The 25,156-nt window shown below is 34.1% G+C and overlaps 1 protein-coding gene across 1 annotated transcript; it reads left to right on the top strand.

Annotated features, from left to right (window-relative positions):
- The first annotated feature begins 20,408 nt into the window (after positions 1-20,408).
- On the top strand, positions 20,409-21,359 carry LOC100028568 (olfactory receptor 14I1-like). Its single transcript, XM_001378533.2, has one exon. The coding sequence runs from the start codon at positions 20,409-20,411 to the stop codon at positions 21,357-21,359; it is 951 nt and encodes a 316-aa protein (XP_001378570.2).
- The last annotated feature ends 3,797 nt before the right edge of the window (positions 21,360-25,156 follow it).

Here is a 25,156-nt window from a genome sequence, read left to right as displayed (position 1 = left end):
GAGTCCAATTGTAGTTCAGAATTCCAGGGACCACAAAAGTCACCAGCTTTAGTCTTAACAATAGCCCAGAGGTTTGCACCAACACTTCTTGCTAGCATTTTGTCTTCCCTCATGTTACATAGAACACTTAGTTCCACACTTTTCTAACATATCTATTCTGAATTATTACATTATAATGATACATGTGTATATGTTTATTAATCTATGAGACTTTGCATGACATGAGAGCAAGAATGCCTATTTCATCACATATAAACCTAGCATCTTCCACTATACCCAACAGCCCAATAGAATATTTAGGCCAATTTTAATAATTAATTGCGATATTTGAACAATGAACTCAGTCAAGAGGGGGATATTATTTGTAGGATTACTTTTTTCTTCTTCTACCTTGCTCCTTCCCTCTCTCTTTCTTTCTTTCTCTTATTCTGTCTCTATTTCTGTCCCCCTCTTCAGAAGATCATATATTTTTGAATCTTATTAGTTTTCGGTTAATTAGGTCCCAAAAAAAGGGAAAAGGTGTGCTGAAAAACTATTTAAGTCAACTAACATTTTCTAACCCAAGATTGTTAGAAGAATCTGAATCCAGTTAATAGAGTGCAGTAGATACTATGAGAAATAAAGTTTGTAGTAGTTACTTAGGTGTAGATGGGGAATGTGATTACATAATGGGCAAATAGGCTTAGAAAAGTTACACTGAGAATGTGTGAGACTTCATGGAGTTCTGAAGACATGTAGGGATATAATGATGGATTGGAGTTTGGTCTATGGTAGCAAAGATAAAATTTTTGGTAAAAATTTTTTCTTTCAGAGCTCCACCCCCCCTCAACTATTCTTGATTCCTCTTGGATGATTTCACAAAGATCTCCTATGTGACCAATTATGCCAGGATGAAAAAATAGATAAACATAAAAAAGGTGTAAAAAGAATTCTGATTGGATACTTTCAGGCTAAGATGTTTTTTTTTTTTCCCACAGTGACTTGAACAAAGCAACTCAGAAATATTTGTTGAATTAATTGACTGACAATGTGAAAAAAGTGTCAGATAAAACATTTGATTTCTATTTATTCTAGCAATTTTTGTAAAATAATGAGTCCTTGCCCTCAAAGTTTAAATCTTTATGTTTATAAAATAGTAGATTGCTATTATAAATAACTATGATATTTTTTTATAGCCTATTCTACTTTTTCTCAAGTCTACTTTGAAGCCAGTGATACATTATTTTTGATGGTTACCACCAGTTTTAATATTCATTAAAATCTTGTTCTAGTAGGTGACTTTCCTTGATATTTTTTTCATTTATTCTCTAGATGTTTTAACTTTCCATTTTCAAAGAAAAAATGTGTTCTCATTTTTTCTACCTCTATTAAATAATTCTTGGTAGTTTGGTGTTTTATTAAACAAATTAATTTCAGTAGAATTTTCATTTTTATTATATTATTTCCACTTACCAATGAAAGATGATTATTTCTCCCATTGTTTAGATCCATCTTTATTTGTGTAAAAAATGTCTCATAATTATTTCCATAGTGTTCCTAGGTATTTTTACATGGTTACTTGATTCATGATTTTTCCTGCCCCACTTCTCTCCCCTGCTTATGGAGCTGACAAGCAATTGCACTGGGTTATACATGTATCATTGCACAAAACCTGTTTCAGTGTTTTTCATATTTGCAATAGAGTGATCATTTAACATGAAAACCCCAATTATATATCCATTGAACCATGTAATCAATCATGTTTTTCTTTTGTGTTTTTGTTCCCATATTCTTACTCTGAATGTGGATAGTGTCCTTCCTCATAAATTCTTCTGTATTGTCCTGGATCATTGCATTACTACTGTAAATATTAAAATTAATGTTAAAAACTCCAGTTATTATTTTAATACTATTCATTAAAATCCACTTAGAGCACAAAAAAAATTAAAAACAATCAGAGAAATTAAAAAAAAAGACAGAGGAAAGCTAGAAAGTCATTCCCTCCTTCACACTGATACCAGACCCAAGAGACTGCATTGGTGGAAATGGAAATTCAAAACTAAATCCACATAAGGAGATGCACAAAAAGGAAAAGGAAAAGTGGATTGTGGGAAATGTAATCTCTAGGGTTCAAGATTCTAAATTAATACCAATCTCCCTGTGATCCTTTTGGAGACCAGACTCCCCAATGGATGATGAAAACATAACTAACTTATAACTTGAACTACAGGTATACACAAATATTATAGTTTTTAAAGGGATAAGAGGAAAATAAAAGGGAAAAGGAACAAAACCAATAATAAGAACATTGACAAAAATCCAATTAGGGGGCAGTCCCCTTGGCATGAGAGTATACATTCAAAACAAATACCTTACAATCCCCCTCCCCAAAAGTTCAAATTTTCCATATCTCAAAGTTCACTCTGGATTTTCTGGTACAGTGTGTGGTCTCTGGAGTCATCTTCATGGCACATTCTAGATTCTGGGAGGTAGTCTCTTGTTCTAAATTTGGCTCAATTCCAAGTCAAAGTTCACAACAATAACCCAATTTAGCAGTCTGGACTACAGTAAGTTGTCATAGCATGAGAGAAAATAGAAAAAGAGACTAGATCTGAAGACAAATAGGAAATAGATTTTCCCAATTCAACCCTTTTCCTTGCATTTTCAATGTTATATGCTTGATATAGAGTGTGGTATGAGGAAGACTTGTATATAACACATCACACAGTCACAACCTTGAGTGTCACACGTGATCAAGTCATTGTGCTTTTTATGCAGAATGTAATCAATCAGTACAATTGGTTTGGTTTCTTTCACCATTTTGTGCTTTTTTGGCACTTTACAAGTCAAGTTCTATTCTTCTTTGCTTAGACATACTCATTGAGCAAACATGTCATAATAGTTAAATAACTAATGGCAGGTTGCCATAGTCCAAACCTTTTTTTGTAGGTATGCTATTTATATATTAGGTAAACACACATCTTAGCTTTTTCTATTGTAAAAAGTAAAAATAGTTTAAAAAAAGCTTTTTGGTTGATTCTCTAGGATTCTTTAAGTAGACCAATAAATATATCATCTGCAAAGAGTGATAGCTTGGTCTCCTCATTGCCAATTTTAATACCTTCAATTTCTTTTTCTTCTCTAATTGCTACTGCTAGTGTTACTAGTACAATGTCAAATAATGGAGGTGATAATGGGCATCCTTGTTTCACTCCTGATCTTAATGGGAAGGCTTCTAGTTTATCCCCATGAAGGTGATGTTTGCTGATGGTTTTAGATATATACTGTTTGTTATTTTTAGGAAAGGCCCTTCCATTCCTATACTTCCTGGTGTTTTCAATAGGAATGGGTGTTGTATTTTATCAAAGGGTTTTTCTGCATCTATTGAGATAATCATGTGAATTTGTCAGTTTGCTTGTTAATATGGTCAAAAATTTTGGTCAATAATATGGATGGTTTTCCTAATGTTGAACATTATATATTGAATACATGTATATATATACAACTCGAGCTAAAAAAAGAGATTAATACTAAAAGAAATGGAAAAAGAAACAAAAGGGGGTAAATTTATATGTCACAAAGAAGCTCATGGTGGGAGGGGGAAGAACATCAATACACTGAAAGGGTAAAGAGGTTGGAGACAGGAAATACTCAACTCATACATGCATTGAAATTGATCCAAAGAGGGAAGAACAATCTAATCCATTGGGGCAGAAAATAGATTTGTGCCCTATAGGGGAGTAGAAGGGTAACAAAGGGACTGGTGGGTAGGTTAGCAGTATAAGGGAGGAAGAAGGTGGGGGGTAATTTTAAACAGATTGCAAAGAAAATAAGGGGGGAATAAGAAGGGAGGGGGTAGAAAGGGAAGTAAAATAAGGGTGGGACTAGGGGAACTGATTTAAAACAAACATTGTTGTAGAAGGAAATAGTGAAAGAAAAGGTAGGACTAGGTGTAGAAATCAAAATGCTGGGGAATTCATAGCTGTTAATCATAACTCTGAATGTTAATGGAATGAACTCACCCATAAAATGCAAGTGAATAGCAGAGTGGATTAGAATCCAAAACCCTACCATATTCTATCTACAAAAAACAATCTTGAGGGAGGTAGATACACATAGGGTGGAAGTAAGATGATGGAGCAAAATCTATTGGGCATTGTGGCAGGTAAAAATTACTTACTCTAGAAAGCATTATATTTTTAGAAGTTTATTAAAGATTAATAATTTAAGAAAATACAAGTAAGAAAGTGGGTGTCTAGGAGGGCTGAGAGCCTCACTCAATTTCACTCACATCATGAGAGACGTGTCTGCTTGGAAGCAGTAGTAGGAAAAGACCTCAGTAGGCTTTTACAGTCAGTTAAATAGAAATTTTGACCTTGCCCAGGTGGAAATCTGTGATATTAGAGGGCATCTCAGGAACTAGAGGAAGGACTTCTGGGGATTGAAGTCCAGGGTTCAAATCTCCATTTTTACATCACTCCATTTGATTGTTTGGGAAGAAGAACTTCCCCAAAGGATCATGAAAACATAATCAATTTAAAGATTACAATAATTTGTGGATGAGAGGGAAAAAAGAACAAAGCAAATAATTGTTGGACCCATTGACAAAAAGTCACTTAGGGAGCAGTCCCCTTTGACATGAAAGTATAGATAAAAATATATGTGCAATCAACCACACCCGAAGTTCAATTTTGATCTTCTTGTGCAGCTTATGGTCTGGAGGCATCTTCAGACCTTTCCTCAGATATTTGGCCTCAGACATTTCCTAGCTGTGTGACCCTGGGCAAGTCACTTAAACCCCATTGCCTACCCCATACCAATCTTCTGCCTTGGAACCAAATCCATAATTCTGACAATAATCATCTCCATGGATAAAAAAAGAAAAAGAAAAATCAATGAACTTTAAAGAGACTGGAGGTTATATTTTTTAAGGCTTTTCAGACTCCAATGTTTTTAACAATCTCTGTATTTTATTGAATTTTTCTGATTATTTTGTTTAAGATTTAATTTTGTTGGTTTTAAGTACATATATTAATATGTTCAATGCTATTCTGTTACACTGAATCATTTTAATGTACTGGGTTTGCACTACTATTATATTCTGTTGCTTTCCCCCTATAACTATACTGAACAAATATTATTGAATAAGTCTAAATAAAAACAGCTCTTTTTTTGTTTTGAAATTGTAAATTGTCACCTAAAGGATGGATAGACTTCATAAAAACTGGTTACAATTGTATAACAACCTTTGGAAAATTTAATGAGTTAAATATCTCAAATTGACTTTAAGAGGTCTTTTAGACATCATTTTAATATATTTTTTCAACAACTCTGATAAGGTCCATTTTAGTAGCCGAAGTTAAATACAATTATAATCCCACCTCTCACATTTACAAAAATGTGAATGGATGGGATATCACAGTTTCATACCAAAGGAGCTGGAAAATTAATTCCAGGGCATGGTATTTCTGGATGATTCGCAAAAGAGGAGCATCTCTCATTTATAACTCTTCAGCTCACTTACTTCCACTAGAATGACATCTAGATTTCTTGATAATGTTCTAGACCCAAATAAGTTTTACTTTGTTTAAAAATGTATTTACAAGGTTGAAAAATGTGCTATGCCTGTAAAAATTATGACACATATCCATCAGTTCGTAGACTTTTAAAAATGCCATACAGCAAATTATGTGAAATATGATAGTGTGAATCTTAAAACTGCTCAGACTATACCTTAGAAGATTTGGTTAAGTTAATCCCCATTTAAACAATGGAGGTACTTGATCAGTAATGTATTGGGAATTTTAACATTAAATTACTCCACACATATTTAGACAGTGCCTTAGGGGAAGATAAAGTTGTAAACTCCTTACTGAACAATGAAAAGTTCCCAACTTATACTTATAGTGAAGCAAAAACCTTAAGCTAGATCTATTTTTAGATCTAATACAAAAAGGTACTAAGTACCTATAAAGGTTAAATTAATCACTAAAAAGGCCAGGGAACTTACAAAGGGCAAGCTTAGCAAGAGGTGAGAAGTTTTAGTCTATTCAGGGAAGTTGATAACAAAAGAAGATATGAATTAAGAATGGACAGTCCTGTGGAAAACGTCTACTGTGATTGGTAGATGTGAAAATTTAGGGGAGGTGATATAAGAGAAATTTCTCTTTAAACAGGGCTGTCTGAAATCAGTTCAGATCATTTTCACAGTCATGGAGTTTGAAGTTAGTCTGGAGGAGCTGGCTCTCTGAACTTAGTTCAGGAGTTGAGGATTTCAGTGAAGGACTGGTGTTTTGCTTGAAATGACCTTGTGGTGAATGATTAAAGACTGACTAGTCTCTTTTAAGGCTCAGGCTTGGCTATTTAGCCTAGGCCATTCCAACTATTTTCTCTTACTCTATATTCTCTCTCTTCCCTTAATTCCTTCATTTGTATTAATTAAAATCTCCATAAAATCCCAGCTGACTTGGGTATTTTCATATTTGGGAATTTTTCCCATGGCAACCACTTATTTTTTATTTAAATCAAGACACTGAAAATTATCTTTACAGTTTGGCCAAAACATTTACAGTTTTGGCAATTCACATTCTTGAAAACCATATTTTTCGCAATCACAATAGTGGATTTGTTTGCTATTGTAATTAATCGGGCTATTGTGAATTTTGGGGATTTTGAAATACTGTTCTTTATAAAAAACTGTTACTTTGTAAAAAATCATTTGCTTGTACTCATAGTGGATCATGGCTAGATATGAAGATGAAATGGATCTCATTTTTAGTGAGAAACCTTGTATTCTAAATTTCCTTAAGCTGACACAGTGTGTGTCAATGATTATAAGCTATATTTTTATTTTTAAAACTCTTTTATTATATTTTTCTTGTATGTGCAAAATATTGTTTTATTTTTTCTCTCCTTTTTGTATTTGAAGCACATGTCACCAGTATTAAGATTTTGTTTAACTTTTATGATTTTGCAGTAATATAAGTTTAAAATATATTTGCTATAATGTCAATGCATTCCCTAAAAGCTTGAGACTATAAAAATGATGCCATTAATTGTTTAAAATGAAAATTTATGGGAGTTTGTTTAATGATTCTGTATGATTCCAGGACAAGAGAATACAAAAAGACCCATTGCACTGGGCCAAAGAAGCACAAAGCTAAACTGCATAGTGCCAATCGAGCACAAGGTCAGAGACCAACCAATCCCAATGGGGTTGATGAAAATTCTAAGCCAATACAAAGGACTTGAACCTAATGTGAGACTTGAGGTTGTGCAGCTTAACATACGTTAAGACATAGGCCTTCCTTGTATTCACACTCTTTGTGAAAATACTTAGAGACAAGTACCAAAATTTGGCTCCTACCTGGCTACTATAATCTAGTCCCTCTTCTGTCTTTCATAATATTGCAACTTTCTGTTGTCCTGGCTACTGACTGGGTAAATGCTTAATTGCTTATATCATTTTAATTGGGCCCTGATTCAAGAACCAGTTATAGATTTACTTTTCCTTTACTTGGAATTTTTACACATAAGACTTTGATAGTCTACATTTTATCTTTTTTTAATTTTGATTTTTTGATGTTGTTGTTTTTTTCTTTTGTCAATTGATTCATTTACCTCATAACTTAGCCATGCATCCCTAAGTAATCCCTGTGCTTTTCAATCACCCTCTTCAGTGGGGAATGTAAAATTATTATTTTAAATTGCAAAGTTTAAATTCCTTGAGAGAGAAATTTTAGGTTAAGAAACATCTACCTCTCTGAATCCAGAAAGTGATCTGTTTAGAGAAGACACCATGAATATGCCTCCACAGACCATAAGCTGCATGAGAAGATTCAGAGTGAACTTTGGGATGTGGTGATTTTAACTGTGTGGGATTTGAATGCATTTGTTTTACATGTATACTTTTATGCTAAAGGGGACTTCCCCCTAACTGGCTTTTTGTCAATGCATCTAGCAATTATTGGTTTTGTTCTTTTTTCTTATCCTCAAAATTGTTGTAATTTCAAAGTTGGTATGTTTACAAGATGCAGTGGAGAGACTAGTCTTCCTCAGCTCTCAGGAGGGTAATGTAAAAATGGAGAGTTGAACCCCAGTCCTTGGTATTTCCCAGAATTCCCTATAATCTCACCTGAGTCTCCACCTTGGTGAGATCACAATTAGTATTTAACTGGCTTTCTGCCTCCCATGTACTCTCTCTCTCTGATTGGTCATTTGCAAGATGTAGTAAGATTTGAATGGGCTAATCAGCCCTACGCATGTGGTTTTTTATTTTGTATCCTTGGTTTCTAATAATCTTTAATAAACCTCATAAAATATAATACATTTATTACTGGAGACTAATTCAATTTTTACACTAGGCAGAGAATAAAAGATTGCCATTTAAGTGTAGACTCAAAGAGAACACAGAATTCCTTTTTAAAGTATAGAGTGTGAGATATTGATCCAGAACTGCTTGTTCCCAAACTGTTTTCCAATTTTCCCAGTAGTTTTTCTCAAGTAATTATTTCTCTCAATGAGGTATATTTTGATTTTGATTTTCAGAGATCATGATTTCTATAGTTTCCTTTTACTGCAATTGAAGTATAACAGATTCTACTCCAGCTCCTCTGTGTTTCTCTTTCAAGGATGTTTCTTGTAAATAGTGTACTATTGGATTATAGTCTCTAATACAGCCTTCTCTCAGTTTCAGCTTTATAAATATGCTCATCCCATTCATATTTATATAGTATTTATTATTATATTTTATGTATGATTATGTATTTCTCTCCATTTCATTTTCTTATGCTTATTATATTTCTCTTTTTTTATCTTTTTATCCCTGCTCAAAAGTCTAGTTTGCTGGCCACCACTTCTCTTAACCTACAACTCTACTATCATCTCATATATTTGTCTTATCTCCATCTCCTTGTATTTTACTGTTAGCTATGGGAGATTTCTATACTTAAATGATTTTCTAAATATAATCTTCAGATAGAAAAATGAATGTCATAACAAGAAATTGTGCCTAGTGAATAGTTGGAGCTAAAATGCAGGCAGACATATAAAACCAATTAAATACTTTAAAATACTTCTTCCAGGGAAAAATGGCAAATACTGACCCCACCCAAAACATGTCTGACTTTTACAAGCCAGTTTCTGAATCTCTAAATGAGGAAAATCCTTCCCCAAAATGGAGATGGAAGACACATCTCCTATAGCTCAGTTGTAGTACTGTTTCTCTTGTGGTCTGCAACTCTTGGCTGAACTTACTTCTCAAGACCCTTCTCCTGAAATTCCAGCTTCTCTTAAAACCCCAGTTTCTCCTATTCCTTTCCTTTTCTCACCCCAAAATCAATTCCAGCCCTAAGGAAATCATATCCTTCTAAAAAAAGTATTTCTAATCAAACTGACTTCCCTTATCAAATTCAACTCATGGCCTTTTCCCCCTAAGAGAAGTACCCAGAATAGGAGACAATGGGGATGACTCTAAGGCACCACATACTGTTTGCTCCCCAAAACATAAATGAATTCACATGAAATGTTCCCACATATGAACAAAATCCCTTTATGATAATGAAAAAGATGGTAGACATATTTTTCCAGCTTAATCCATCTTATAAAGATGTTGAAAATCTACTCCAGGCTGGAGTAGAACCTGAGAAAAATAAAATAATTTCTTATGTCAATAAAGTCCAGGGGCTCAATGCAGCAAACTGGCCATCTCAAGATCCCAAATGGGACTATAAGGACTCTGATGATCATTTACAACTATATTGTTATAGGGAGGGCATTCTCACTGCTATGAAAGAGTGCACTGAAAGCACAGATAAATGGACCTAATTTAAAAAAAAAAAACTTAAGCAAAATGAGGATGAGACACCCTCCAGATGTGTGGATAGACTCATTAAGTTTGGGAGTCAATACCAAGATTTTGACCTTTCTAAAGAAAATTACATAAGACAAATTAGAAGACACTTTGTCAATAACTCTTACAAAGTGATCAACGATTATTTTAGAACTCATTGCCCAAGGTGGCCTGAAATGGATCTTGATGATTTGAGAAAAAACTGCTACCATGTATGTTTCAAAAGGAAACAAAGAAGAAGAACTGATTAATGATTTCATGGATCCTAATACAAGGGCCTATTATAATTTTATTCTTGTTTGCTCAAAATTTTATGTATATAGATTTTGATATTTTGACTTTGATTTTGATTTTTTTTTCTTTCTCCCCAAAGTTTAACTTTCTTCCATTTTTAATTTTTTTCCTCTTCTTTTCATAATTGACTCATACACCCCCATAACTCAACTACGCATACTGAGCTAAACTGGGTGTTTCTCAACACCCACTTCATGGAGGATTATATTTTCATAAAAATACAAGATTTAAAATTTTTTGTTTGAGAAAGATCTTGAAGGAAAGAAGCTTGCTAACTCCTAAAATCCATAAAATGAACTGTTTGCAGAAAGATGCATGAAAAACCTATACTACATCAGGAAGATCCATAATGAATTTTGGGTGTGGTTTATTGAACATTTATTTTGAATGTACACTCTTATGCCAAAAGGCCACTGCCCCCTAATTGGTTTTTGTCAATGTGCCCAGAAAAACTTTGGTTTTGCTAGCTCTCTCTCTTCAATTTCCCTCTTTCTCTAACTATTGTAGTTTCCTCTTAGATAAAAGATAAAGAAGATAAAATTTTGTATGCACCTGTAGTTAGAAGATTTTTGAGTTACAAGAAGATTATGTTTAGTGATCAATTGGGGAGACTAGATCGCCAATCATCAACAGGGGGGATTGTGAATTTTAGTTTTACTCCAACCTACTTAGTCTTTAGAATTCCAGCAACAAGGAATGTATACACCCCCACTTAAGGATTAAGTGTGGGGGAGGAAGGCCTATGACTGGCATGTGCTAGCAAAGTGATAAATCAGAAACGACTGACTGACCCCCTGGGCTGTCCTAAGCCAAGCTTAAGCAAACATTAGTACATGTGAGGAACAGGAAGTGATGTAAAGAACTGCCTTTATATTTCATGTCACTTCCTATGAGATAGACCTTTTGTTGGTTTGGCCCTGGACCTCAACCCTGGAGAAGCTCAGTGTGAGATCTCAGACTACTTTCATTTTAGATGGTCATGTGGTGAGTGTTAAGGCTGACTCCCTTTTCCCTTGCCTTTCTGGAGAGGCCCCTTGGCCAAGGCCTCTGAACTCCTATCTGGCAAAGCCTAGGCTGGAGCAGTTCAGTTCCCTTTTCCCTATCTCTCTCATTCTTAATTTCTTCCTTGTATTGTAAATAAACCATCATAAAATTCCATTCTGACTTGAGTATTTAATTGGGATTTAGAAATTAAATTAAAAGGATTTTCAATTCATTTTTTATCTGGGGACTTTAAATTTGTTCTCTTTCTAGTTTTTTTTTTATTATTTGTATGCCCAATTCATTGACCTCTTTCCTCTCTAATTTGTTAATATATGCCCTTAGGGATATAAATTTTCCCCTGTGTACTGCTTTGGCTACATTCCATAGATTTTGATATGATTTCTACTCATTGTCATTCTTTTTCAATGAAATCATTAATTATTTCTATAGACTTTTCTTTAACTAAGCAATTTTGGAGAATCATATTATTTAATTTCCAATTAATTTTTGTTTTGCTTTTCCATGTACCCTTACTATTTATGATTTTTAATGCATTATGAACTGAAAAGGTTTTATTTATTATATCTGCTTTTTGCATTTGTTTGCAATCTTTTTATGTCCCAGTATATGGTCAATCTGTGAATTTCCCTGTGCTGATAGAGATACAATTTTTAATGTTCGGTTTCTGACATTTTATAATTTATGTTTTCTCCTTCCCTCCTAACTTTCCATGTAGAAACCTTATTATTACTGGCTTATTTTAATTTCATTTTTCAAAATAATTATTTAAATATATAATTTTTTATTATTTTGGTCTCAGAAATTTATATAATTTAGAGTATTATAGACATTTAAATATTTCTTTTATTTTTTCAGTTGTATTGCCACATAATTGTCAAAATATCACCTAATAATTCTTTTAATGTCATCTTTATGGTGGTATATTCACCCTTTTAATTTTTGATGCTGATAGTTTGGTTTTCTGCTTTTTTCTTAAATAAAAATAATGAATTGTTTACCTATTTTGTTAGGTTTTTCACAATACTAGATCTTAGTTTTGTTCATTAGTTCAATATCTTTAAAATTTCAGTTTTATTAATCTCTCTTTGGGTTTTCAAGATTTTTATTCTAGAATTTAATTGAGGATTTACAATTATTTCTTTTTCTATTTTTTAAACTTGAATATCTCATTCATTCATTTATCCTTCCACATTTTAACTTATGTAATCATTTAGGGCTATACATTTTCTCCTAAGTGCTCCTTTTTATTATCTCATATATTTTGCTATGTTGTTTCATTGTCATTCTTATTCTATGTGAAATACTGTTTCACAGATTTGTTCTTTTATCCACTCATTTTCAAGGATTAGATCATTTACTTTATAATTACTTTTTACCCTATACCTCAAGAAGCCTTTATTATATGTAATCTTATTGCATTATTTTCCAAAAGGAATGTTGGTTTTCTTTATTTGTTTGTGAGTCATTTATGCCTAATACATGATCAATTTTTGCAAAAGTCTATGTACAGCTGAGAAAAAAGTAATCACCTTTCTATTCACATTGAATTTTCTCCAGACAACTCTATTATGCCACTATTCTAAAATTCTACTTGTCTTCTTAACTTTTTATTTTTTATTTTGTTATGGTTAGATTTAGCTAGATCTTAAAGAGAAAATTGAGATCCCCTATTAGGATTGCTTTGTAAACCATTTCAAGGATTTTTCTTGTAGACAAAATATTCAATTCTAGACTCTAATCTATTCTTCTAATAGTTTGATTTTATAGGTGAGCTCATCCTATTTTATTATGTTTATTGTCTTCTCTTTTTCATTGTGTTGTCTCTGCTAAAAAGACTATGACTATGCCTATACATATTATGTACATAGGATTATATTTTCTTTGATGAAATGCTGAAACTCTGGTATCATCTTTGAGACAAGGTAGACATTGGCACAGGACCAGTGAGCATTGAATGCTCACATTGTATGAGCAAAGTATACCTGAAGTAGTTCAAAAGAACATGAGATGTGTGCATTTAAAATAATCTTCATTATAAATGTTCATATTGGCAGTTTTTACATGTAGTTCTGGTTCAGCTAACTCAAAAGGGTCTGATGAGTCACAGCTGGACAAATACACTGATTCCAACAGATTAATATAATTTTTTTCCTCTCTTTTTGAGTAATAAGAACACAATTCAATCATTATACATATACACAAAGAAAAGGATGTACATTCACAATACACTGTGAAGACGAGATTAATCTCCCCTATTTATTCATTAGATTTTAGCCATCAGGTATGTATACACCTCCATTTAATCCTTAAGTGGTGTATAGGGAGTTCTATGATCCACATGTACTAGGAAGTTGTAAATCAAAAGCAATTGACTGCCTCCTGGGCAGTTTAAAGCAAAGTTTAAGCTGCCATTTGTCCATGTAAAAGTGGAAGGAAGACACAGGAAGTGTCAAGTCAAACTTGAGAGCTCAGACTGCTTTTCTTTGAACTGCTACATGGGTGAGTGCAAAGGCTGACTCCCTTTCCTAGGTTTTCCTTGAAGGAATAGCTTCCAGAGAGGTCACTCATCTTAGGGAAGGCCTTGTGGTTAGAATCCTATTTTAATTTTCCTTTACCCCTCCAGCCCCCTTTTCTGAGGCCTCTGAAGCCCTGCCCAGTTTGGATTATGCTGGAATAATTCTCTCTCTCTCTCTCTCTCTCATTTTCCATACTTTCACTCTTTCAATTTATAAATCAACTACCATCAAAGTCATTCTGACTTGAGTAATTAATTTCAGTGAACACACTTTATCTATTCAGTCCAACCATACTTTTACCCTTAATGTGTGGATTTATAATTTATTCTTTCAACTCAACAAAGATAAAAATCATTAGACAAAAATGCATTTGAGACAAAACAAATATAATGGTTTTACATTTTTACAAGCTCAAACATCACATGTAAGTCCTGCATAGACTATTGATGAATTATACTTGACATGTCATTTCCCCATGTTATTTATAATTAATGTGTGCCTTATCTAATTGTACTCAAGGGAAAGGTCAGAGAATTTCTTACTAATAAGGAAGGATAACCACTCTGGCTTCTCTGGGGACTTCAGGAAGGGGTTCCCTTGAAGGTCATTTGGTAGTATATTTCTCCTCATCTAAAAATCATCAGCATTTAATCAAATTCAAAAGCTTCACATGATTTAGTTTCAGCTCCCCTTCTATGAAACTCTAAATGAGAACAGAATTGATTTATTGGAGGAAAGCATACTCTGGATTCTGTCTAGTCCCTACAAATAGGTAAGGGAAACATCTATATACATTCCCATAACTATATATTATTTATAAACACCTATGCATATACATATTAATGAATTTATAATATATATATATGTATATGTATGTGTATGAAAATGGAGAGATTATTCATATGTATTTTTTTAGATTTCCAAAATGACTGGTCATTTTGCTTAATTGATTGTTGTGAGTTCAGTCTCCTGATTTTGATCTCTACCAGTGTTGGTACACTTAGGTGATTTGCTGTGTTACCTGTATAACAAGGAAAACCTCAATCTGAATCTTCATCAACAGTAGATGCATGGGCACAGGGAAATAATTTAATCTCTTTGAGCCTCAGGTTCTTCTCCAAAAAATGTGCATAAAATCTGTAGTCTCTAACTGGTTTCCCTGGAGGATTTGATTCTGATAAGTCTGTTTTAATTGTTTTTATTATTTTTGCTGTTATGGTTTCTATTATTATTACTATCCTAACACATTTAGACAGAGATCACCTTTGTATCAGGTAATTGTCAATGTACAATGTTGTTCCCAAGTGAAATTGGGCAAAGGGATGTGGTTAAATTTCTCAAAGTATTTGCATTGCAAGTTTGAAACTTACAGTTCCAGATGATATTATTGCACAAATGATTTTAGAAAGAATAAGGAGATTTCAGGAATAGTTCTAATGCTCACACTTTATGTCTTTTTACCTTCTTGTTTTCATTTAACAAAATGGGATAAAATCTCACAGAGTTATGAGGAATATCAGATGAAATGAATTCTACTGAAGAAAGCATTTTGAAAAGATTAAATTATTAAGAACCTATACCTTATCATTAAAATAACTATTGCTGCTTTATTATCATTAACATTAATGCTACCATCAATGTTTTTATTTTAGAAGTAGCATACAAGTGACTGGAAAGATTAAAGGAGGAAAGTCTCGGGTTTAAATACAAGTTTTTTACACAACCTATATTTGAGGCAATGAGCAAGTCACACAACTTCTCAGGACTGCAGGTAACTAAGAATGCAATCCAGTTGCAATATAGTTGTAAAGTTTCCTTCCCAGATGAGTTTTTGGTCTTCTGATAACTTCCTTTTCTGTTAACATTTTGTGGAAGCTCAATCATTTCCATCTTGTCTGAAGCATCAGAACCCAGTTTGGGGTTCTCTTGACAAAAAAATACTGGATTCATTTGTCATTTCTTTCTCTAGTTCATTTTATAGATGAGGAACTAAGACAAAGAGGCAAAGTGATTTACTCAGCCATACAGCAAGAAGTATATGAGGTCATATTAGTCTCCTGACTTCACCCCTGTCAATCTAGCTACTAATTTATTATCAATTAATCAATGAACTTATTTGAAATATCACTGTGCAAAGTCTTGGGATATATAAGAAAAAGAAAGATAGTCTTTGTTATCTAATACATCAATTATCAGCATAATAAAATTATTATTGTCACTACTACTTTATGGAAGAATATATACAAAATACTGAAGTTATCTTCTGTTTTGAGTATAAAATGATTAGATATATGTATACATGGCAATTATGAATCAAATTTTACCATTTTTAATGCCTCAGAACTTTTTTGCTTGGCCTTAAATTATATATCCCCTGTGTTCCAGAATTATACATTCTAAAAAACTCAGAACAATAATCTAAAAAATAATCAAAATGATTTAGATAAGACAGGAGGAAACTTTTTTGATGGTACAAACTGCAAATGTATGTGATTGATTGTGTTATTTAAAATAAATAATATATTAAATATTGATTTATTAAATTAATAAATGCAGGATTAAGAACAAAGATATGAAAAAGGAAGGTTATACATTCACTTGAAAGAGATTTTTAAGGTGTTCTTAGTGATGAAACCCCTTTTAGAGAAGGTTAAGTACCATCTGTAAGACAACATACAACAGACCAATGGTAATTTCAAATCAGTTTTTATTTAAAATTATGAAAATAATTTTAAAATATTGTTACTACAAATAATAAAACACTGATCTTCTTTCTTGTTCATGATATTATCCCTCATTCCAGTTATACCCAAGAGAAATATGTGAAGATTCATAGAAACTAATTGTGACCATATCTTACTGCAAACCAAGAAGACAAAGTATTAAATTTAGAATCTGGATATATGAAGTGAGAGGCTGTTTGTTAAATACTAACTTATGCTACACTAAAGAATTGATATATTTCTGTATGTGGAATCAAAATTAGGTAATGGACCAAATGACAGCTAATATCCCTAGGAATAATGAGTATGATCTTGTGATTCCATTTGAAAGTCATATCTTAATAGTGAGAAATCATATTCATCCAGATCTTCCATGATTCTTTGACCATTTCTTAGGAAGGCTCAAAACATTTTGAAAACTTTCCCATTTTAAGAGCCTGAAATAGTCATCAGGGTTTCCATTTTGGCATTTTAGAAAATAAAAATGGTTATGGTTATGTGCATAAGATGCACAAAATATCAAGGTTCCTTCCCATCTATTGACTTTAAAAAGAAGTTAGGTCTCCTTGCTGATATTATATACTTCTCCCAGCTATTAAATGCTATGCCAAAAACATATCCTTCCAAACATAATACAAGTTTATAAGTCATACAATTTGAGACAGATGGTACATCAGAAATAATTTGATTTTCCTTATCTTATAGAGAAGGAACATGAATCTCATGGAGACTAAATGAGTTGACCAAAGTCGCACATTAAGTAAACATCAGAGATTAGAATAGAATATATGCCATATTATTCTGCTTCAGGACTTGTTAAACTTGATCATACTGTTTTTTTCCCCTGTTTCTATGTGTTTATATACATTTAGGCAGGAGTAAGTGAATTCATTGGGATCCAGGTAACAAAGTAGGGTGGATATTGTAAATAATAAAATCAGATGTAGTTGCTTAGAAATTGATTGGGAATTTTATTTCACAAGTAGAAAAAATGTTCAGAAAAGTTGGACAGGAATCTGTGACCTTGTGTGGAGTTTTTAGGATGGATGCCTTCTGGATGTGTGGGTACACAATGATGAGTTGGGGTTTAGAGAATGATGAAAAAGGTAAGATTTTATAGCAAAATTATGTTTTGGAGAGATCCACTCCCAAACTATTCTTGATTCTCACTTGTTGATGCAAAAAATACTTCATACCTGATCAGTTGTTCAAGATGAAAAAGTAAATATTCATAAAAAGGTGTAAAAACAATTCTGATTAGATACATTCAAGCTGAAATTTATCTTCCCATGTTACTTGAACATAACAATTCAAAAGCATTTATTGAATTAATTGACTTAAAAAATAAAAAATTTGGCCACATGAAAATCTTTTTTATATTTTGCTCAATTTATGTACAAAATAGTTTAATAAATTTTGGGAAAATAGGGGAATATATTTTATCTTCTTTGAAAGGTAAGTAGACATCTATTTAAAAGCAATATACTAATTTTACTATGTTTTATATAGCAGTTTACCAACATAACAACTAATAATTCAAATCAGTCTCTTGCCAAAAAACAATGTATATGGTGATTACAGGAATCATGGAGGTTGGGGTGAGTTGGTTCCTTACAGATTACCTATTTTCCCCTAATTTGGCATATGCTGGGCTCTTATAAGGAAAAGGGTAAGAAGTGGAATGAACTAAATGGAAGATTTGGAAAGAGGGCAAAATAGGTAGATACTGAAACAATTGGATTTTATGCCAAGATATTCACAGGCTAAGTTCTATACTCTTTGCACTGTCTCTGGCAAGACATTTATGCTAACACCAAGGGAAACTCTTTCTAAGGAAAGAAAATTGGCATCACAAATACTAGAGAAAACACAACTGTCATATAAAAGAGAAAAAAACAATTAGGGGACTGTTTGTTGTAAACAGTGGTCAGTCTACTATATAGAAATATTCATTACCTTCTAGGAACCAGGCGATATGCTAAGATATCCAAAGAGACAATTGTCAACTTTATCAGAAATGAGATATCTGTTCCCATGTCTTGTAGTAGCTACTTACTCATTATGACTTTTTTATGAGGATTAGAAGAAGCAAATAGGTAAATGGGCAAAGATTTGATCATTGACTGATTAGCAAATCAAAGAGATTGAAATATTTCAAGAACAACAAATCTGGGTTTTGTCTGGGAAGACTTTAGGAATGGAAATACCAAAGAGAAAGAATAGGGTACCTACTTCTATAAAAGAGGAAATTTCTAAAGTATTTTCCTTTTATATTTTATGATTAAGATGCTATTTCTGAGACTGTCATTATCAATTATTATAAACAAACCTCTTTTACCCCCCTCATTAAATATTTATCCACGTAATATCCTTTAGGGGCTCATTCTCAACTCACATCAGTTTTGGCAATTTGGGGCCAAAACAAGGTGACTGGTAAGACAATTCATGTCTCAAAGAGTAACCCTGTGGATGGTTATTATCAACCTCAAAATTAATCAAAACTACCAGAGCAGTGATTAAGAATGGGGCTTTTAACAATTACAAGGGAAACAATGATCATAGATGTTATGTGCAGACAACTACTCTGGGATGACTATTACAGGAATGACTAATGGTCATATAATTATTGGGAATTTCCACTGAATTACAGAACTCAAGGAACTTATATAATTTTTTTTGTGCAGAAAAAAAGATGAATAGTGTGTGAGTTTACAAAATGTTGTAACTGAAGAATACACACAGCTATAGCCATTTAGAAAAGATGCATTAGCACCAGAATGAGGGTGATTGAGATATGATTGGATATTCTTAAAGGTTCATTGGAATTTTTTTGAGTAAGTTCATGGGAAAGAAGTAAGCACTTACCATTATCTTGAGTTTATGGATGAAGAATGTGAACTTTTGAGAGAAAAAATGTGATTTATTCAAAATTCTGAAAATTTGTGAGAAAAAATTTAAGTCCAATGCTCCTAAAACTAAAATTGCTTTCTCTCCATTATCCTATAATGCCACTAACAAAACTTGGAAATAGAGACTATGGTCACGTATATCATTTAATTCAACTTAAAAATATTTCTTAGGTACTGTAAAGATTAAAATTTAGGGGAGACGGGGAGACTGAGGCAGGTAGGAATTAGTTTCTCTCTGCAAGGACTATTATATTTTTTTGAGGTTTATTGAAGATTAAGGATTAAAGAAAATACAGGATAAAAAACACGTGTCCAGGCCATAGAGTGGCCTAGACACAACCTCACCTACATTATGAAAAAATGCCACATCTGCCCCAAAAGGACATCCAAGAGAGGGAGACCCCTCAAAAGCCTTTGAATCAGCTTAAATACCTTCTCGATCTCTGCCCAGGTGAGATTACAAGGCATTCTGGGGAAGTGGAGCAAAGGCTCGAGGGGATTGTAGTCCTGTATTTGAGTCCATTTTTTACAGTACTTACTAAATAAGAGCCAGTATAAATATTTTAGAAAAATGCAAATTTAACTATTTTCCTATAATACTTAAATATGATTTCTTCAAAAGAGTCCCATTGACGAGTTGACTCAGAGTCCAGATCTGTGATGTGTTTTGCTTTGAATCACTTTCTGAACTCAAATTTTCAAAGGCTCTGATAACTCCATTGAGCTAAAAACATATTCCCTTCATGAAATATGCTACTCAATCATTCTTTTATATCTTTGGGAAAAATATATTGTCAAAACTGAGCTGTTTAATAGTTATGCACTGGTACTGATATGCATCTGTTTTCTTTTGTATTTGGACACATATTTATATATCTTTAAAAATTTTCTAGAGTTACCAGGCATCTGCTCTAGGACATGGTGTCCATATTTATCATTGCCAGTGCTACTACCAACATGGCATTAATCCAGATTTTTAAATTTGGCTGATTGTCCTTGCGACATGGATAGTGTTGAATGAATAGTTCCTGAATTTTCTCTGTATTTAGGTGTTTTTATTTTCTCTCTTCTTTTAGAATCTTGTATCCACCACTGATGTTATTTCAATATGAATTATGGGACACAAGTAAACATGGGTAATTTCAGTATCATTATGGAATTCCTCCTCATGGAATATTCCAGCACCCGGGAGCTGCAGGTCTTACATGCTGTGGTATTCTTGTTGATTTATATGGCAACCCTGATGGGTAATTTTCTCACTATTGCTGCCATTGTCACCGATCCACACCTTCACTCCCCAATGTACTTTTTTCTGTGTAACTTATCTTTATTGGATGTTGGCTGCATCTCAGTCACTGTTCCGAAATTCATTGTGAATTCCTTGACAAAAAATCAAACCATTTCTTTGCTTGGTTGTGCCTTTCAGATATTTTTCTTTATTTTCTTTGCAGCAACAGAGGTTGCTTTGCTTGTTGCCATGTCCTATGATCGCTTTGTGGCAATCTGTCAACCTCTGCACTATGAAGTAATAATGACCCCAGCCCGATGCATTTGTGTGGCAACCAGTTCATGGCTCACTGGTTTTTTCTATTCAGCTATACATACAGGGAACATGTTCCACTTACCTTTCTCAGGATCAAATGTGATCCAACAATTTTTTTGTGATATCCCTCATATCTTGAAGGTCTCATGTTCTGAGGTTCGTAATACTGAGTATGTGTTCCTAGCCATTGGTTCAACTTTACTCTTATTCTGCTTTGGTTTTTTAATTATATCCTATACTTACATCTTCTCCACTGTACTTAAAATGCCCTCTGTGGAAGGACGCTACAAAGCTTTGTCCACCTGTTCTCCTCAGTTGATTGTCTTATTATTACTTGTTCTTGTTGCTGTGATCACAGTCCTAGGTCCATTATCAGACACATCACCAATCCAGAATCTTCTGATTTCAATGATCTATACAATATTGCCACCATTCATGAACCCCATAATCTATAGTCTGAGAAACACAAAAATCAAAATTGCACTCTGTAGGATAATCAAAAGAGTAATTTTCCCCCAAGAAGATAGTATTAAGATTTGAGAACATTAATATGTAAATGAATTTATGATTAGAGTGTTCTACATACAACAAAGCAAAATAAGAATTTTAAAAGTAAAGTAATAGTGGATGTTTTGTCTATTCAACAGGGAAATCAATATATCAAGACTAAGCAATAAATTATTTTACTGAATGAAGAAATTGTACATCTAAAATATTAGATAGATATATCACATGAGAAAACCTGTGCTTGAATTTAATAATTGACTCAGTACAGACCAACTACAAATGCTTACAGTTGGCAGAGAAATGGAAAGAAAATGGATTAGTCTCCTGGATAAAACAGTTATTTCTATATAACAATATAGTTGTAGAAGGAGTCTCCCTAAAACTCAAATATTGGCTTCTCTTCTCCATGCCATTAGGCCTATTATCTTATGTGTCTGGAATGAATGACATTCTGAGGTGTTGAAAATCTGTTTGGATTTCAAAATTCAACTGTTGCCTTCTTCATGAAGATTTCCTTAAACTACCAGTGAACAATATTCTTTCCTGAATCCTTTGCCCATTCTTTCTTTTCTACATTTTTCTTTTTGTGTGGGGTGAGATTTTGGGTGAGATTAAGTGTGTAATTCTGAGAATAATATTTGGACTGCACTCCAATATCCTCAGGAGGTAAAGAGGCTCAATTTGAAAAACAGCTTAGCTGCCTCTCTTCTTTTTAGCAAAAGTAATATACCCAAATAAAGTACCTTTGTAACTCTGGTAATGAAAAAAGGTAGATTTCTTTGGAAGGGGAAAATGGTGATTCCTCTAAATAAGGTGAAGATAGATACTCTTCCAAAGTGCTTAGAAATAAACTCTTGTGGCTTCAAAACCTGCTAACTTCCCCCTTTTCCCCCTCCTCCCAAAAACCCTCCCTGCTCTTCACTTCTGAATGTCTCCCTCTGCCCTCTTCCTGAGAAACTCATAAGGCAAGCTTGTTCTTGAGTAAAGAATAACTCCATTCCTCTTTCATTTGACTGACTGACATGGTATAAATGGTCCTGGATTGAAGTATTTTATAAAAAAAAAGGTTGGAACACTGAACTTTCACTGTTCCTAATTTGTTAATTTGAAGGATATTCCCAGGAAGCCAGGATATGAAATAGGGTGATTATGAAATATTTTTTAATAATGTGATATGCTCTGTATTGACTCTTCCCTATGATTTGGAATCAATTCTCTCTTCATGTGGGCACTTGTTTCTCTGAGAATTGTAAAGATTAAAATTTAGGGAATATGGGGAGACTGAGGCAGGTAGAAATTAGTTTCTCTCTGCAAGGAGTATTATATTTTTTAGAGGTTTATTAAAGGTTAAAGATTAAAGAAAATACAGAATAAGAAAAAACACGTGCCTAGGCCAGAGGCCTAGACAAAATAACCTCACATCACGCAAGAGATGTGTCTGCTCCAAAACGGAAGTCCAAAAGAGGACCCAAAAACCTTTGCCACCAGCTTAAATCCTTCCTCGATCTCGGCCCACCTCAGAATTCCCGTGAGATTACAAAGCATTTTGGGGAAGTGGAGCAAAGGCTTGGGGGGATTGTAGTCTTGTATTCAAGTCTATTTTTTACAGAATCCTCAGGGCCCTTTCTCTTTCCCTATCCCTACCTCTCATCCCTCTTCCCCCATGAACCTGCAATATAGCCAAATATGCCTTCATTATATCTGGCTTCCCTCTCTACTTATTTATAGTACGGATCTCCTAGATTTTCACTCCACACATTGCATAGAAGAAAGTTGGAATTTTTCAGAAGATTCCTAATGATTTAATTTACCACTGGGTCAGGTGATCATTTTAGAGAATGAGAGGGTAAATTAAAGAGAAAATGATGTCTTAAAGCCTTAAATAAAATGGACAGTTGGTTCTAAACTTTTAAGTCACTATGAAATAAAAAGTTCTTTCATCAAGTTTGATGGAATAACAGAACATCCAACCATTATCCCTTGGTGGTCTTTTAAAACATAAGAGAAACTGATGACTAATAGGTTCTGCAGACAATCCTGAGAGATCTGAGTCCTGACATTTGAAGAGGATCCAGCAATGAAAGAAAATTCCATTTCTATAGAAGGAACTTTCTGTTTGTCTCTAGGAATGAAAGAGTTTTGTGAATTTCATTAACTTCTATTCTCTAAACTTTTCATGGTATTGCATATGACAAGAATCTGCCAAATTTAGAAAACAAGAAGATATATGTAGCAGAGAATAGGCCCAGTGAGTTGGGACAAAGGATAGCTCAGATATGTTATATATTCTATAATTGAGGAAGAAATAAGCTTTTGTTGTTGGGAGTTTCTTTGGGGAAAAAGACAGGACTGGAAACCCTAGATGAGTGACCTTACCAGTAGAGAGCTTGTACCTAGGATGAAGAGCTTTATCATACCCAATGAAGATAAGTGACAAGAGGGCCCTCATTTATGAAATAATTGAGTTGACTAGGACCAAACATGTTCCCAAATTGCCACCCCACTCTGAGTTTATTCTGGTTCTTTTCATTTCCCTCCCTGATTTTATGCACAGTTACTGAAAAGTATATTGCACTCTTACAGGAGACAATTTGTTGCTTTTGTTCTTTGGATGGTATCACATTAAATGCATTTATTTTGAACTAATTGTGTCCATTGTTTGATTACACAAAAGAATCTTAATTATGTGTATTCATAATTTATGATTTTATAAGTTAGAACCCAAAGAACACCTTGTTCTTAATAGACTTGTCACTTTGTGACACTAACCCATGGGTGACATTTCTGGAAATACCAAAGAAAATCATTAAGCTTAGGGGCAGCTGGGTGGCTCAGTGGATTGAGAGCCAGGCCTAGAGATGGGAGGTCCTAGGTTCAAAATCTGGCCTCAGACACTTCCCAGCTGTGTGACCCTGGGCAAGTCACTTGACCCCTATTGCCTAGCCCTTACCACTCTTCTGCCTTGGAGCAAATACACAGCATTGACTCCTTATGGAAGGTAAGGGTTTTTAAAAAAATCATTAAGCTTGCATATAAGTTTGTTGTACTTAAGAAATGTACTGACTTCCGATCAAGATGGTGGCTTAGAGAAAGCTAAAGTTCAGATCTCTGGAAACCCTTCCCGACTGATCTCAAACTATAAGCTCCTAAGGTGCCGAAATTCAAAACAATCAACAGCATAGACCCTGGGAATCCTCCTCCTGGACCTGGACCTGGATCAAAAGGTAAGGCCCCCCCTCAAAAGCCAGAACCTGAGACCACTTGGACCTAAGGGGTAGGAGTGCAGAGTCCAAGGCTCTGGGAAGTTGCAGCCCTGCCCCCCTCAGAGAGCAGGGTAGTCTGAAACAACAGCAACCCTCAGGGCTGGCAAGACAGCCTCACCAGCTGGATCCTGCCATCCAAGTCTCAGTGAAAGTCACTGCCCTTGGAGCTCCGGGAAGCCGCAGCCCCTTCCCCTGCAGAGAGCAGGGTCCTCTGAAACAACAGAAATCCTCAGGGCCGACAAAACAGCCTCACGGCCAGCTATTCTGAAGGCAACTTCTGGAAAGCAACCCGACCCAGTCCAGTCAAGGGGGCACCTTAGCAGCAGGGAAACAGAGAGAGCCAGGGGAGAGTGTGGCCCCCTGGCCCGACCCTTCCATTCCAGTTCCAGTGAAAATCATTGCCTTAAGGCATACTCAGTTTAACCCAGGGAAAGCTCATAGAACCGACAATCTGCCCAGGACTAAAGCCTCTGAACACCAGAAAGAGATAAGAAAAGCTAATCCTCCCCATTCAGAGATGGCAAACTCCACAGAAGCACAGAAGCCCCAAAATCCCAAGAAAAATAA

Source organism: Monodelphis domestica, chromosome 6 (assembly GCF_027887165.1).
Source record: "Monodelphis domestica isolate mMonDom1 chromosome 6, mMonDom1.pri, whole genome shotgun sequence".
NCBI lineage: Eukaryota > Metazoa > Chordata > Mammalia > Didelphimorphia > Didelphidae > Monodelphis > Monodelphis domestica.
The sequence above is the reverse complement of the archived record's forward strand: the minus strand, read 5'-3'. Positions and strand labels throughout refer to the sequence as shown.

Bases quoted from the DNA above. Each gene is read 5' to 3' on its own strand.
- LOC100028568 (XM_001378533.2), top strand. From the start codon at position 20,409: ATGGGTAATTTCAGTATCATTATGGAATTCCTCCTCATGGAATATTCC.